Here is a 17,665-nt window from a genome sequence, read left to right on the forward strand (position 1 = left end):
ATTCAAGCACTTTAAGCTTCTTGGTCAGTTGATGATTGACAAATTTTACGATTTGGCTTGAGTAACTGTTTTATTGCTTTGCTGAGATATTTGCAACTTAGCTGCATTACACACTGATTTTTATGTATTTTTTTTATTTTTTTATTTTTGATTCTGTAAGTTCATTGATTTTTGTTGTGTAAACTACATTAATGTTGCAAGTACTGTCTGGTTGCGAAATTTGCGCTTTTTTGCTGGTTTTAGGCACCACTCCCTTTTTTGGAAACTTGTATTTGAAGTAGCAACAAAATATTTTAATTCATTCTTATGTAGATATTATATTTCTTTGTTATATGTATGTAGTAGAAGCGAAGTTTATTCTGCACTTAGACAGTTCCACTTCAATGCCACAGTTAAGTAAAAGAACCAGTTCGATATAGTATGAGAGTGTAAGTACCGATACATAAGGCATTCATAACATAAATTAAATTTCATATATTATTCCTTCCTGACATTTTTTTATTCAAAACTGATTTTTGGCAGTTTATAGTTCTCCACTTTCGTAAAAATACTGATATCGAACACCGAAGCTATAACACCCTTCACAGGATTATTTGATTTTGGCCGGTCAGTTTATATGGCAGCTATATGATTTAGTAGTTCGATTTGAACAATATGTTCAGAGATTGTAAACTTCTCTTGGAAAATATAGATTATTTCCAAAAGTCGTCAAAATATCTCATCAAATAAATAAGCTTTCCATACAAGGACTTCATTTTGCTGGAACAGTTTATATGACAGCTATATACTATAGTGATTCGATCTGAAGAATCTTTTGGGAGAAGAAAAAAGTTTTAAATGCAAGGACTTGATTTTGATCATTCAGTTTGTGTGGCGAAAATATGCTATAGCGGTCCGATCTGAACAATTTGATTGCAGATCATGTGGCTGCTTTCGACGATAAGGCATGGCAAATTTCTAGAAGATATCTTGTAAAGTAAAACATTTTCCATACAAAAGCTTTATTTTGATTGTTGAGTTTGTATGGCAGCTCTATTTTATAGTGCTCCGATATCGGCGCTACTAACAGAAAAGCAGCTTTTTGACGATGAAAGAACGTGTGCAGAACTTTGGATCGATATCTCGACAATTAATGGACAATTTCGTGTATATACAGACATACAGACGGACATTGTGCAGCTCGCCAAGCTGATCTTTCCTACCTTCTCTGAGAGTTACAAACTTTATAACAAGGTTAAAATACTCTATTCAAGGTATGAAAAAACGATGGTATGGTTTACTCCAACCTTTTGCAGCTTGAGGGACCTCCAAAAATCCACTTACTTGCCACTTTTTGTTTTGGAGTCTGTTATCCCGAAAACGGCATGGTAGAAACGCGCCATATGATTACAATTAATTGTAAAAAACATGAAAGAACGTACTCTATAGTAAAAAAATTTGGAAAAAAAGTAAAAAAGAAATCAGGAAAAATATCTAAGAAATGAAAGAATCAAATAGAAAAAAATACACCAAAAACACAAGAAAAGTAGCACAAAACTTCGCCAAACTCAAACACACCAAAATCGACAGTTTTGACATTAAGGGTTACACAAGCGCAGCGTAAGTAAAATAGATACGAAACTTTTTGCATAAAAATAAGTAAATTTCCAAGTTTTCGCACTTTTGCAGCTGCAGCAAAGTTGCCACAGAAAAGAAAACGCTAAAATAAAATAGGAGCATAGAGAAAGAATCACCGAAAGAAATTCGAAGAACAAAAAAGCTGCAAAGCTACACAGCAAAAAGTTTGCGCAAAACTTTGGCAGCCAACATTTCAAGTGCCAAACCAAAATGCTAGACACACACACACAGCAGCACACGCAAACAAAGTTTTCGCACGAAAAGCAGCAAAGTGCTATAGTTGTTGTTGTTGTTGTACAAGTTGTTTAAATTTTCTGCATTTTTGCTCCACTTTTGCGCAATTGCAACGAAATTTATACATATACTTGTATGTTTATGTGGCATGCACTCAGCATATTCCTGCCACAATTGCGGTTGCTTGCCTGCAGGCGCTATTTCGTGGGGTCCTCCTTTTCTTTTCACTCCCAGTTGCAAACTAAAAAGCGGCAAACAAGCGCTGCTGAACACCTCAACTGCCGTAGACTTTGCTTATAAAATCTTGCAACACTTTTCTTCTTTATTTGGGGCTTGGTGCAACATCTTACCTTCCAACTAAATGACTTAGCGGTTACCTTAGTCTTCTCGGTATGCAAAGATATGTCGGTGAATGTGTGTGTGTGTGTAGACTTAATAAATATTTATGCTGCGGTCAGACGCCGGCCGCCACCACCGACACCGTCGACGACGCAAACTACCCTCCGGCTATTTGCTGACCAAGCAAAAACCAACACAGGCACAAAAATTCGACTCAAGCACGCTGCGCTCCACGCCAAGCGTAACCGAAACTGAAACCGTATCATTAAACGGTTGCACTTTGGGGTTGGGAATGAGCTCCACCCTTCACAGGCGCAAACGAGCCGAATGCGCGTGTTAAAAACAAAACAAAAGAGTAAATGAGCGGAGTGGAGCGCTGCCCTGCTGCCTGGCGTGGTGGCACCTCTGCCTCAAATTGTCTTGCTACCTGTAAAGCTGGCTCCTATTTAGCCGCGCCACTTTGCTTTTGAAATATTTTGCATAGGTATGTAATTGTGTGTGTGTTTGTATGCAAATATATATATTTACATTCATTTAGTTATTTATTTATTTAAGGTCTGCCGCCGGTTTTTTATGCGTTCACGGCTTTGTATTTGAATTTTGTTTTACATCAATGCTTGAAGGGCGAAAAATTCTATACACAGACATAGCTATTTGTGTGCGTGTATGCGTGTCCATTTGTTGTAAGGTGTAAAAGTTAGAAACTGCGCAGCTTTTTAGCATTTACAAACACATACATACAAGCACATATGTATGTATATTTATGCAAAGCAAACCGTGCGATTTGCTAGTTCATGCATTTATACCTCATAACGATTGTTATGTAGGCGTAAAAAACTTTGAAATCATTTCCCCCCAATAGCTTACTCATACACACAGACGCACCTTTATATGCAGGCTTATGTACCATATATTATAATAAAGGTGTTGAAAGTTAAAGCTTCGCTCGGCACATAAAACAAAAATTTATAGGGTTTGTGTGCCTCTGTATTCCATAGGATATTTATAAATACATATATGTACATGAGTATGTACTTCCATAAAACTACATGCGCATTTACTTGTACACTTGAGCACACTTAAGCACGCCATGTATGCGGCATTTTCAGTACGTGCCACAAGGAGGTGCTGACAGCCCCTACAACATCGACAAGCAAGCACATACAATGTGAACTATATTTAGTGAACCCACGTGCACAGTTTCGGCACTTTTAGCAACGAAGAAAGCTTTAAACAATAATAATAACGGTTAATGAATATAATTTATGAATGAAAAGTACCTATTTACTCAAGAGAAATCCATGAAATCTTATATGAAAAACTTTTACTAAAAATTTATATTATTTACGAGTATTATATTAATATATTCATTCAAAAAGTCCAAGAACAAATTCTAACTGAATATGTTTAGTTGGAAATCTCAATTTAAATCATTGAAGAAAGAAAGATATGCTTTTTACGCCCCGAATAGGGTGCCACGAAATGTTGGAGACACTGAAATGGTTGGCGCCACGAAATGTTGGAGACACTGTAAAGTAAATATAAGTATAAATTATCAGCGTGTCTGACTGCCTGTATATACGCAAAATAGTAGCTCAGTTTTTGAAATTTTCTTTTTGTCATTTTCTCCAAAAGAAGCTACATTTATAGGAAGCGCTGATATCAGGGCTATTTGGGATATAGATAAGGGTACGCTGTTTGTTTCTTTTCATGGGGGATGTGTTTTTACACGGCGGTTCCCAAACCTTTAGCTCGCCTTCAAATGGATGTTTTTTGACTACCCAGAGGATACTTAGTCCAAGACCGGAAGTCGTGAGCTGGTTGAGCCATATGTAAAAGAATCGTTTCTGCCCACTCCCAAGTGAATGGCGGTCAGAGAACTTTCCTCACTTCCCTGAACTTCTGCACATGGCCCCATCGTCCAAGAACTATGAGACGGCATTTCAAGTTACAAACGAAACCATTGGTTTTTAGAAAAAGCAAAAAAAAAAAAAAACAGCTGGTACGAGGAGGAGGACTTTGTCGCAGTGGAAAGAAAGTGCAGAGGTTTCAAGACTGGAGCATACTTTTGTAGAACCACCAGAGGTGATCTAGTGACTGATAGACAGAGCATACTGAAATTATGGAAGGAACACTTTTCCAGCCTGCTGAATGGCAGTGAAAACATAATACCATGGTTAACCTCACCTCACCTGAATCCTCAATAGATATCGATAGAGCAGATGGTTCATTACCCTACCATGAAGAAGTTCGAATAGCAGTTACCCGTCTGAAGAACAATTAAGCGGCGGGGGCCGATGGATTACCGCCGAGCTATCAAAATACGGTTTGTAGAATGTGGTAAACGAAAGCATATCCACCGATTGGAAAATAAGTGTGCTTTGAACAATCCACAAAAAAGGAGACCCCATAATCTACACCAACTACCGTGAGATAAACCTCTTCAACATCGCATATAAGGTTATATCAAACGTACTGTGTAAAAAACTAAAGACTCACTAGACAATTGAGAAGTAAAGTTCTCTCTCGACGATCAAAGGCATAATTCTATAAGTCAATCATTATCCTCGTTCTGCTATATGGTACAGAGCCATGGACGATTACAACAACTGATGATGAGCCGGAGTTACGAGCTTTCGAGTGAAAGGTTCTGCTAATTTTTTGGATAAGCCTTCGCTCATTAGCTGTATTAACCTTTATAATAATAAGTGTTTTGGTTTTTAGATTTCAGATAATTTTAGGCCAAAATTCTTCCGCGCTGCCAGGTTCTCCTGGAGATCGGATTCTGGATCAGGGCAATCCAAAATTTTTAAAAATGAATCGCCGAACGCATTTTTTCTGGCTTGCAAGTGGAAAAGGCTCTATGTGGTATATACATATGTATATAGAGACGACTTTCGCTTCTATCTAGGGCTAACTGCACAGTCCACAGTCGATTTCGATATGTCGATAATTTCGTCCTTCAATATTATTATATTTAGGGGCGATTCCGCATAAACCAACGCCTTATGTTCTTCCCAAATAAGTACTTATGCTTGGGAATATTCTTTTAAGTGACTAAAGCTCAAAAAATGATATCCAAAAAAAACTTCATCTTTGTAATTTCCAACTTTCAGAAATTTACTTTTCAATCTGGAACCCAAAATAATTTTCTCTCCCACGCTTTCTAATTTCCATACAAAACATTCACTTAAATCCTTTTCCAAATGATTTCCCCAGCAAATTTACCGACTAAATATATCCTTCAACGCTAACTAAGTAGCAACAGCACCGCCTTGACCGTTTAACAAATAATTTGGCTTTGGGGCAAATTAAACGTTTGTGCACTCCGCCCCAGCGACACTCCTGCCAACGCGTGCCACAGCTATGTTGCCACTAAGTATATGTTGCAAGCAAATATACATACAAACATATATGAAAGTGTGCGCTGGTGTTGCGTGCATGCAAAGCAATTATCAACATAAAATGTTGAAAAGGCGAACAAATGTTGCAACATACATGCAAATAAACACACACACACACGTACACACGCAAAAACTTAACTGTACAGACTTGATTGCTGGCGAACAAAAAAAGCAGAAGAACCAAAAAATTTGCGTACTTAATGGCAGCAAAGCAATAAAAAGCGATGAAAAGTGGAAGAATCATTGCCAGTGTCGCCGGCAAGAAGATCACCACGGCTGCAGGTGGCTGGTGGCCATTAAGTGTTTAGTGGGGCGCACTTGGACGCTGCTTTAATTGGTGGTGTGCGGCGCAAGCGTGCGTTCAAAGTCAAAAGCTGCTCGGTTGTTGTTGGTATTGTTGTTTTTGTCAGTTGTTATTGTTGTTGTTGCCGGTGAATAGTGTTAATGATGTTGTTTTGGCATCGCAACATTTGCGCATTTTACTGCTCAACTAGTTTTTGTGTTGTTGTTGTTGCTTTCACTTTTTTACGCTCGTGTGTGAATTTCAGCTATGCTCACCACTAGTTTTTGTTTTTATTGTTCGAGTCCACCAGCGCACAACATACGCTCGTATGTTTGCTCTTCTACACACATGCATGCCAATATATGTGTGCGTGTGTGTGTGGCTTTGTTTGACTGTTTGTGCATGGCGTTGCATGCGGAATTAGTTGAATTGTGCAAACTTAATGAGTTTAGGTGCTAAATTTGCCCTCAAAACGTAAAACGGATTTTAAATGTTCATTCGCCTCACTTATTTCACACACACACAAACACACCTATACTCGCACATACTCAAATGCACATCGGCGCACTTTTAAATGGCGCTGCATGAGAATCTTCTGTTAATAGTTTGTTGAATTCGGCTTGTGGGCAGCGGAGAGGGAGTGCAGCATGCTGGTATTCATTCATACATTTGTTAAGCACACACACATGTAAGTGTGTAAGTAAGGCAACAGCAAACTTTGCACAATCAACGTCATTCAACTGAATAGTCTGGTATTTAAATGTTTTTGAGTGCAAAATTTCATTAAAGATTTATGATTTAAGGCAAAAGATTTAAGCATTTAAAGCTATTAACGAAAATTGCTTGCTCAAGTGAGATATAAATATAAACAAGTAGATATGTGAGAAAAATATATAATATTTCGCTACTTGCAATATCTAATTATTGGAATGCATACGCTGATAAACATACTAGTTTGAGAACAAAAAAATAAAAAATAACCGTATTTTTCAACATTATTAGCGTTTTGGAACTAATACTTCAACTTGTTTCTTTTGATATAAGCACATTTTAAAACATTATCTAACATTATCGCATTTTCTTCTCTCTTTGCAGGACGCAGTGAACCGCCCGTTGGTGTTGGTGATCCGTGTGCGGGTTGCAATAAACCAATCTTAGATAAATTTTTATTAAATGTCCTTGAACGCGGATGGCATGCATCCTGCGTACGCTGCTGTGAATGCCTTCAACCGTTAACGGAAAAATGCTTTAGTAGAGAATCGAAATTATATTGTAGGAATGATTTTTTTAGGTGAGTAAGATATTTAAAAATATGCGCATGAAGAGAAAAATTATGTGAAAAATAAATATTGTGTATTGAGGACATTTTAAATACACACATACATACATACATTAGATACTAATTTGTAACACATGAAAAACAAAAAACAAAAAAAGGTAAATAAAATATAAAAATAAAGAGGAAATACATATATGTATAAAATGTAAGTAAATAAATAATTATAAAATAAAACTAAAGTTATATATTAATTATTATAAATAAAATTATATAAAAAACAAGAAAAATAAATAAAAATTAATAAGCAAATTTAAATAAAAAATAAATATTAATGATAATATATGAAATCACAAATTAATTTTCAAATAAAAAAATAAAAAAGCTAATAATCAAAAATTAAAAATAGATGCAAATTGTAATATATAACTATAATTAATATATAATTAAATAAAATATAAAACTAAAAGAAGAATTTAATTAAAATTTTATAAATTAATAGTTTAAAATGAAATAAAAATTAAAATTAAAAGAAATATGTAATTAAACAAAACAAGAGACAGATCTTAAATAAAAATAATAAAATAGATATTAATGATAATATATTACATCAAAAACCAAAAAAATACCGTTATTCAAAAATAATCTAAAAATTAAATAATAATTGTATAATACAACAAAAGAATTTAATTAAAATTTATAATGAGTTAAAAAATTTGAAAAAAAAAACATTAAAAGAACTTTAATATATTAATTAAAAATAAAAAAATTACAAAAAAAATAAAACAAGAGATCAGTGAAGAAAATTAAAGCACAAATAAAATAAATAATTAAAAATTAAAAAGAACAAAATTAAATATAATTAAAAAAACAATGTAAAAATTAAAAAAAAATAATACAATATTATAAAAAAATTTAAAATAAAACTCGACAAAAGAAAAAAATAATTACAATAAAATAAAAAAAATGTATATACATATTAAAAGTAGATCAATAAGTAAAATAGAAACAAATAATTTTAAAGATATGACAAAATTCTTAAATACCCAAAAAAAAATTCAAAAAAGCAAAAATAACTCATATTTTGAATACCCCTTGTCGAGTAAAAATTAAATTTTATATTTGAAAAAAAAAAAATTTGAGAAAAAACAATTTAGCAAATATATTTTAAGAAAAATTTTGAAAAAAAATATTTTATGAAATCATTCGTTAATGGTAAATATCGAGCTGAGCAAACAATATGTGTTGAAAAAAAATTATATAATTATTATATGTATATACATAAAAAAATATTTTAACATTTTTAATAAATTTGAAACCAGTTTAACCTTTTTGTAAATATTATAAAAAATTAAAAAAAAAAATTATTAATTATTATTATTAAATTATTTTTAAAAGTTATATATTGTCTGTATGCATTAAAAACGTAGCATATTAAGTAAAAGTTTTCACTCACCTTCAACATAGGCACCAAATTGACTTGCCACTGCTACAACAACACTATAAAAAACACATTTTGCAAACCGCACTTGCAACTTGACTCGAGCTACGGACTCGATTGTGAGCATATTATGCTCATTTCCTTTACTAATCACTACCACTACAAGAACACAACACAACACAGAACACTGAAAAAAAACAAAAAACAAAAACTAGTAAAAAAAACATGCAAAAATAGTAAAAAGAAAAATAGATGATACGTATAAATAAGAAAGTAAGGAAGGGCTAAGTTCAGGTGCAACTGAACATTTTACACTGTTGCAACTTGCACGAATCAATGCCAGGGAAATACTTTAAAGTGTGAAATGTCAACCAAATGATCGGAATCCAAGGAATTTTATATATACATGCAAATACTATATCTAACTCATACACTGACCGACATATTCGACATAGGATTTGTTAGAAAAACAAAAATCTTTGTATGTGTATATTTTTATATATAAGATATGGGAGTTGGCGTAGTATCGACTCGATTTTATCTTTTAACTATTATCATGCCACATACTAAAAATATGTTCCCTGGGTTTCATTAAGGTATCTGACATAAAATCACCAATTTGTTTTATATATTAATTATCAATGTGCCTAAATAATGTAGGCCTCATTTACCTTAGAACTATGCTTTAAAAGTAATTTCTGGACCAATAGCGGACTAAATAGGCATATCGTTCATTTCCTTTTATAAAACTCAGTAAAGAATTTGCCTTTTTATAAATAATATCGAGAAGAAAAAATAATACCAACTGAAAAGTAGCGAGGGTTATTTTGAACAAGTTTGACTACGACTCTTTAAGGCAGAAAAAGCAATGAAGATGTTAAGGAAGTTTAATGCCGGCCTGAATTTGGCACATAAAACGATGGTGTAGATTTTTATTGACTTTAAAAGTATATGGCATATTGGAAAATATTCAATCAGACTCTGCATTGAATTTAAATAATCAAAATTTCGCGAAACTAAATACTTAATTTCGATAGCGAGAAATTTCTATTTTTGGTTCCTAGACTATTAATTTTTAAACTAGCTTTTCACATTTCAATCCGAAATTAATCAATTCGCATTTATAATAACCATTAGTTTATCCCTTTTTGAGGAAATTGGAAGTTAGATCTGTGTTTATACATTGAACTCACCGAAAATTCAAAACTGACAAATAAGTTTATGGGCAAGAAAAATATATATCTTAAAGAAATATACAAAAAAATGCAGTTAAACGTGCCACATTTGCATATTAATTAAGAGCAAACAAGAGAAAGGAGTAGAAAATATTAGAGTAGCTTATTAAGACAAGAAATTTACAAAAACATAATACCATAATAACATTACTAGAAAACATTACCAGCAACTGTATTCCGAAACTTTATTACCTACTAAAGTAATAACAAAAATTAATTTCGAAGAAGCCCATAAAACTGGTGAAAGGTGTGAGAAAAAATTTGAGAATAATGAGTGTAAAGGCGAAATGTAGCGGAAGTAAATTGAGTACAACAAGAGATAGGAATTTTAAATTAAAACTGAAATTCCAAAAAAAAAATTAAAAAGAGTTAAAAAATTATAAAAAAAAAATATTAGAAAAATTAAAAAACTTATTATAAAAAAAATGAAAAAATCAAAAATAAAAATAAAAAATAAAAAAAAAAATAAAGATAAAAAATCAGGTCGTTAAACAAAAATAAAGATTAAAATTAAACGATTAAAACAAAAATTTGAACATCTTGACTTAATTTTACATTATAACTGAAGTTACAAAAAAAAAAAAAATAAAAAGTTTTAAATCATTAAAAATCATAAATAATAAGATAACAAACGTTGTTAAAAGAATATAAAAAAAAAAAATAATAAAAAATTAAAAATTAATTTAAAAGAAATAAAATAAAAAAAAAAACTTTTAAAAATAAATGTAATTGAATAAAAAAAAAATTAGAAGAACATAAAAAAATAAAAAATAAACAAAAATTAAACAATACTAAACAATAACCAACAGCATGCCACTTAAAGAAAAAAAGTCAAGCAATTCGCGCTGCTTGAAGGCAAACCACGCCAACGCTTCCGCATAGCACTCCCGCTTAGCCGCTACCTTGTACTTTAAATTGGCTGTGATTGCAAAAGTTTTACATCTCCTCTATTGCGCATAAATTGTTGGCCCATGTTTTTGTTTCAAATTCCATTTACTTTGCTTGTTTTTGCAAAACATTCAAGCGGTAATAGCCTGGCACTTCGCGTTAGCCACCATAGGGTTGCAGCAGTCAGTCAGTCACTTAATCAAAACGCGGCAGTCAATCGACATATGGAGCACATACTAAATACAACAACAAATCAGGACACACATTGTACTGTGATTCTGTTGTCATTGTCAGCGGCGAATGGCTTTGTGATAACGTACACACATTGCGATTTGTGGTGGCAGGCAGCGCTGTGAAGTGATTGTGATTTGTGGTGGCATGTAGGCTATGTTGAGAGCAAACTAGAGCCACTCACACTACTTTTTATTATTATTATTTTTTTTTTTAATTTTTCCTGTCGTAATTGTAATTGAGAGAACAAAACTTCCAATCATTGCTGCTGCTACCGCTTTGACTAGCTTTGTCTAGGCGCTGTACGAGTGCATTTCAAGTGTGATTTTTCCATTAATTCAATTTCATTTGCATTTCGCTTCGATTAAAATGTGCTTTAAGCACACATACATGCATACAAGCATACACTCAGTCATTTTCGTGCTTGAATTATTTTTTCTTTCGCACTTCAGCACTCATTTAGCAGGCAGTCAGGTTTTTTTTTGGTTTTTTTTCAACTTTTTTATTTTTCTTTTCAATTTATTTTTAATATTTTTTCAACTTTTTTAATTTTTTTTACCTTTTATACAGATTTTTTGATTTTTTGCATTTCCTCTTTTGTTCCTTTCGCAGCGTTTGCTGTTTTACGACTCAACTGCAGTAGATTTAGCTTTGATTTCGTTGAATTGATGTTTTGATGCTTTGATGTGCTCTACGCGGTGCTCATCAGCGCTGATGTGTTATATACTCGTGTGCACATGAGTACTTTGTGTTATTTTTGTGTTTTTTTTATGAAATTTTCTCATTTTAGTTTTGCCACCTTTTATAACACTGCAAGCGCTAAATAACGGTATAAAGCGATTGGTGAGTGTAGTATTCACCATAAATCAACATTTTTGCATACATGTACAGATAACTGTTATCCTTTGTGGGTCAGCCAATTTCACTGCTTATATACCTTGTGAAAGGCATACTTACATATATACAAATATACATATTTGTACGAGTATAACTACTAGAGATTCCTTGTGTACCAGAAATTTCTGCCTCTGTAGCACAATTATTGATTTATTGTTATTGTAGAGGAAAAAGCATTAAAAATAGAAAATAAATTACCAACAATTGGAAACTATTCTAATAGTGAGGGACAGCAGCATATTTTATCCAAACATTAACTGATTATTTCTTCCCGGTTAGCACTTCTAAATTACTAGGTCAATGGATTTTCGCACTTTAAGTGCAATGAGAGAACAAAAGGAAACATGACTTTCCAATTGTGCGATTCGCGGTTGCTAATAAAAATTTAAACCTTTTTATGCAATAAAAATTGATAATAACAACCATTTGTGCTCCAGCTTTCAAATTAAGCTGTGTTCTCAGGTCGCTATATTTGAGTTCTGCTCTGAAAATACAAAAAACATGTAAACAACAACAAGGTTTAACACTAATCATACCAAACCTTAATATATACCTATTTCTACCATAGCGGGTCAAATGACCCGACTATATGTTTCATGCTTGAATGTATGAAATATGGATGTTAGGAAGGAAATAAAAATATAAATAAAATTTATTATAATTAAACAAAATAGTGTGTTGAGCATTACTATTGTAAAAGCAAAAATTAAAAATTTTTAATGAGGGCCTATATTCATCTTTTCCAAGATATGGAAGTGCATTTATGACGTATTTGCTATCGACGTCCGATGCTAACCAAAATTTGATTCCAAATTTATCCGGCTTCTTAGGCATGTATTGCGTAAATCTACATCGTACTTTAGTCGGAAATAGCTGTTCGTCTATAGTAATATTTTCACCCGGTTTGTAACAGTTTTGGCTGTTCTCAATGAAAATATCCCAAATTGCAGATACGAAAGCGATATTATCTGTGTTCAAACGTTGGATCCGCTGACTTTTTTTATCAAAACGAATAAATCTAAGAATTTCGGTAAAATTATTTCTGCTCATAGTTTCAGAAAAAAATTTAGGTCCCCATATGTTATTCCACAAAAAGGAAATATTTAAATTATTTGCTCCATATGCAGCTCGAGCATATAAAATTCCAATAAATGCATCTAATTTTTTTTTAGATAAACTCCAATCGGAACCAAACACTCTCTTTGCTTCTTCTATTGTGCATGTTCTTATATGGTTCATAATACCGTGGTCAATTATCAATGAAAATGAAGTACTAACTTTATCTTCATTATATGGCGTTTTGCATATCCTGTTGGGTCTACTTTTTGCCTAAAAATGTTATGAAGTGGTGGTCTTCCAGGTGTGCCACTTATTTGTATTTCTTCCCAAACAACTCCATCAATTGCAATATTTTGTTCATTTATTTCTACTTCACTTTCTTCCGAACTTGAAAGTAATCTTATTCTTTTTCGGCCACTACATACATTCACAATATTTTCCTCTTCATCGTCAGTATCTGTAGAATCAAACTCATTTTTATTTGCAACCAATATATCTTAATTTTCAGAAAATTCATCTAATTTCTGAAAACTCTTCGCCAATATTATTTATATCTTCTAAGAACTTGTACTGTCTTGTTTGCTTCGACATTTTTCTGTGTAAAAAATGATCTGTATTACTATAGCTATCAAAATAAAATATAAGCTAGGTACTTACCAAGACTTTCAAGTTTGCCACTTTTTCTTACACTAAAAAGCTATTTTCAATTTAAAATTTGATATTTTCTTGAAATTATTCTGAGCTATTTTCGTTGAACTACTTTACGCAACAGTCTTTGGAAGAATGTGCAACGTACTGACTACAAATATGCCTCGATAATCTCATAACACAGAAAAATTCTCTCCGGGTCAAATGACCCGTTGTGGTAGATATCGGTATACAACAAGGATTACTCAGAACAAACAAAAAAAAACAAAACATAAATATTTCTATAACTGTACATTAATTACTTAGAAAAAGTCATGAAGTCAAATGTGCAATCGCAATAAAATTATACGTGCATTTTCAATGCAAAAGTTCAAAATGGGTCATTTGACCCGTTATGGTATGTTTAGTGTTAACATACGAACTCAATATAAATATTATACCCTTCACAGGTGCATTTCTTATAGCATACAAGGGTATAAAAAGATCCTTAACTTGAATTAAATCAGTCAGTTTGTATGACAGCTATATGCTATAGTGGTACGATCTGAACAATATACTCGGATATGATAGCATGGCTTTGAAAAATATTCTGGACCAAATTTCGTGAAGAAACTTTAACTAACAAAAAAAAGTTTTCCATACAAGGACATGCTTGGATCGGTCAGTTTGTATGACAGCTATATGCTATAATAGTCCGATCTGAACGATTTGTTGGCAGATTGTAGTGCTGCCTTAGGCAATAACCCACGTCAAGTTTCATGAAGATACTTTGTCAAAAAATAAAGTTTTCCATACGAGGACTTGGTTTGGATCGGTCAGTTTGTATGGCAGCTATATGTTATAGTGATTCGATCTGAACAATTTGTTGACAGATTGCAGTTCTGTTTTGGACAAAAACCTATGCCAAATTTCATGAAGATATCTCGTCAAAAAAATAAAAGTTTTCCATACAAGGACTTTTGCATGGATCGGTCAGTTTGTATGACAGCTATATGTTATAGTGATCCGATGTGGGTGATTCCGACAAATGAGTAGCATCTTAGGGATAGAAGGAGCTGTGCAAAATTTCAGATCGATAACTCATAAACTAAAGGACCAGTTCGCGTATATACAGACAGGGCATGGCTAAAGCGACTCAGCTTGTCAAAACTTGTAGCACCTACAATTTCACTAAAACCAACAAATGTAGCGATTTCAAATTAAAAATGTAAAGAATGGCGCTGAAAATGAAACCGAGGCAAAATTCGATGCTTTAATCCTTTAAAAATGTAAGGAGAGTAGCGCTGAATGTGAAAGTAAGGCAATATCCTATGTTTCGAACCTGGAATATGTGCCGAATATATATAGCATTGGATTGCGAAAGTCAGAAATTCACTTAAGACTCACATATGTATTTCGCAATCTAATGCTTTGAAATCGCTAAATGTAGATATTATTTAAACTTAAACCTGGATCTCTACTGCACAAAGTACATCATTTCTTCATGAATCAAAAACCTTATTGGTCTCAAGCCAGTATCACTTTACTTTTGTCATTTTTAAGTTCTCCTACAACTTTTGATAATCTGAATCTGAATTTGAATTTCTGTTTTGCATTCACAGGCGCTATGGCACAAAATGCAGTGGCTGCGGTCAAGGCATCGCTCCCTCCGATCTCGTACGTAAGCCGCGCGACAAAGTATTCCACCTCAACTGCTTTACATGTTGCATCTGCCGCAAACAGCTCAGCACCGGCGAACAACTCTACGTGCTGGACGACAATAAATTCATCTGCAAGGACGATTATCTGCTGGGCAAAGCGCCTGGTTGCGGGCATAATTCACTGAGCGGTAAGTGCGTCAATGGAAAATTTATAGAGAAAATTGAGATAGGCGAGTAAATCAAAAGAAAAAATATTAGTTTTGAAACTTCTTTAACTTTTTGATGTTAGGTGGATGGATGGATGACACGTATGATGCAAATGTTACCGAACTTCAAGGGATGATTTGTAATATACAGACACTTGAATTTGTGGCTGAGTAGACTAAACACGTCTGCAACATTTTTTACGATTTCGTAGCTGTAATTTCATGAAAAACACAATTTCAACGGAACTCGTTGTAAAAATTTTTTTTTCAAGGCAGTTTAAATAGACTAATCCGGGTCAATTTTGATCATGAGTGCATTCTTAGCGATTATAATAAATAAAATAAATATGTAGTAATGCAACACTGAAGGAAAAGTTATTTGTAACACATGCCACACAGTGTCGCCAGGCAGTTGCACGTCCCTTCCGTTGCCTTTTGCCATCAAATCGTTGCAAATGAGAACTCCATACCAAAGTCGAACATAAATTCTAAGGCATAAAATTCGAAATGTATTAATGTTATTGTCGTGAAATATTACTGTGCTTTAAAGTGCTGCAGATTAGAGCTGAAGGCTGCCCCAGCAGCGAAAGTGATGGGGGAGCGGAGAACATGAGCGGCAACAATATGTTTGTTAATTAGCTGACTTACATGTGTTTGTTGGGCATATGCTAATGCATTAACACAGATAGAAACATAAATAGCGGACAACAACAACAATAATAGTTGCAACAACAACAGACATTAACCACAAAGCTGCTGGCTGGCTGGCTGGCAGCAACAAAATTTACAATCACAACATAAGCAATTTAAAGTGCATTGTAAAGTTGTTGTTGTATTTATTGTTATTGTCATATTTCGTTGTTGTTGCATGTATGTTGCAACGCATGCATTTACTAATAATTTTCTATTGTTTTATGTTAATGTCACAACAGACGACACATGCATCTATTGCAAAGTGCATGCATAAGCAAGCAATAAAATACAACAAAAGCAACAACAATTAAGGCAGCTGCAACAGCGACGATGACAACAACAACATCGCTATTTGTTGTGCTTTGTCATTTTGAACTGTATAATGCGCTGTTGCAAATTTACAGTGCAAGCAAAATATGCATTACAACAACAATAACAAAAATTGCGACAGCAACAACAAAAAACCCAACACACTAACAAACGACAAATGCCACATGGGCGCAGCAACAGCAACAGCAACAGCAACAGTATTCACCGGCGACAATGCAAATTATTAGCAACAACAACACCAACAATGCAACAAACATTTAGGCAACAGCTGCCGTTGCTGTCGCTGCATTAATAGTTATTTGTTATTGTTATTGCTGTTATTAACTTTTTGTTGTTGCTATTGTTCTTATTGTATGCCTAATACGTGTTTGTTGTTCTTGTTGTTGCAACTATTGGCATTTTGTCCATTTTGCTTCGGCATTAGTCGTCCGTCCACGCCAGCAGCCACGTGATAAGCACAAATGTTGTCGCATATTACTTCGGCCATTGTTCATACAATTTGTTATCCAACATGGTGTATTTAAATGCAATTTCGTTAAATAATACTTGGGGAATTCGATAATCAAATTTTGTTCGTTCGCCTGCCATTTGCGGCGTGTTCGTTTCGTATGTGTCTCTGTGGCGTGTCTAACGCCAATCGTCCAATCTTGTAAATGATTTGTTTGAATTTGATTAAAATATTTGTTTTTTCTTGTTTTTGTGTTTTGGAATTTTTTGTTGTCAGCAATTACTTAATGGCAGCATAATTATTTTGTTGCCACTGTTATTTTGGTGGATTGTTGCAATAGTGTTTGCATATATTGTTAGAGATGGAAGTCTTGTTCGGTCTGGTAAGAGATTTTGAAGTGGAAAATGGCCTCCGTCTATTATTAAATTATATTCACTAAGACAAAGCTATTATTTCCCAATTTGATTTATCTTCATATACATATTTTACACGGGAGTTTTTTAAACTTTTGCAATACATTTTTTAACATTTTTTAACTCAAAAGCAAAAACTCCCATAATCCTAAAATATTGACATGCTAATACAAAAGTTCCACACTACTGAAAGATCTGATGGTTTTTTTCATAAAAACATTCCTCTAATAGTTATACGCAGTTAAAGTTCTGCATCGATTCTACTGTATTCATGCAGTACACCATGCCGTATGAGTAACAATTGTGTAAATCACTTATAAGGGCCGACGAAAAAGGTAATCGAATCATAAGGAAATGCTTGCTCAAGATTCTGACGTGTGTGA

At 33.3% G+C, this 17,665-nt stretch overlaps 1 protein-coding gene and 1 long non-coding RNA gene across 3 annotated transcripts in view; one reads left to right on the plus strand and one right to left on the minus strand.

Annotated features, from left to right (window-relative positions):
• Positions 1-17,665, minus strand: part of LOC120773841 — a 306,574-nt gene that overhangs the window by 79,617 nt on the left and 209,292 nt on the right. The gene's annotated exons all lie outside the window — the stretch shown is intronic.
• Positions 1-17,665, plus strand: part of LOC120773840 (LIM/homeobox protein Lhx1) — a 162,830-nt gene that overhangs the window by 40,151 nt on the left and 105,014 nt on the right. For both annotated transcript variants that reach the window (XM_040102969.1, XM_040102970.1), the window contains exons 2-3: positions 6,973-7,168; positions 15,154-15,380. In XM_040102969.1, the coding sequence (XP_039958903.1) occupies positions 6,973-7,168; positions 15,154-15,380 (423 nt within the window). The remainder of the gene's footprint in view (positions 1-6,972; positions 7,169-15,153; positions 15,381-17,665) is intronic.

The sequence above is a fragment of the Bactrocera tryoni genome, chromosome 4 (assembly GCF_016617805.1).
Source record: "Bactrocera tryoni isolate S06 chromosome 4, CSIRO_BtryS06_freeze2, whole genome shotgun sequence".
Lineage (NCBI taxonomy): Eukaryota > Metazoa > Arthropoda > Insecta > Diptera > Tephritidae > Bactrocera > Bactrocera tryoni.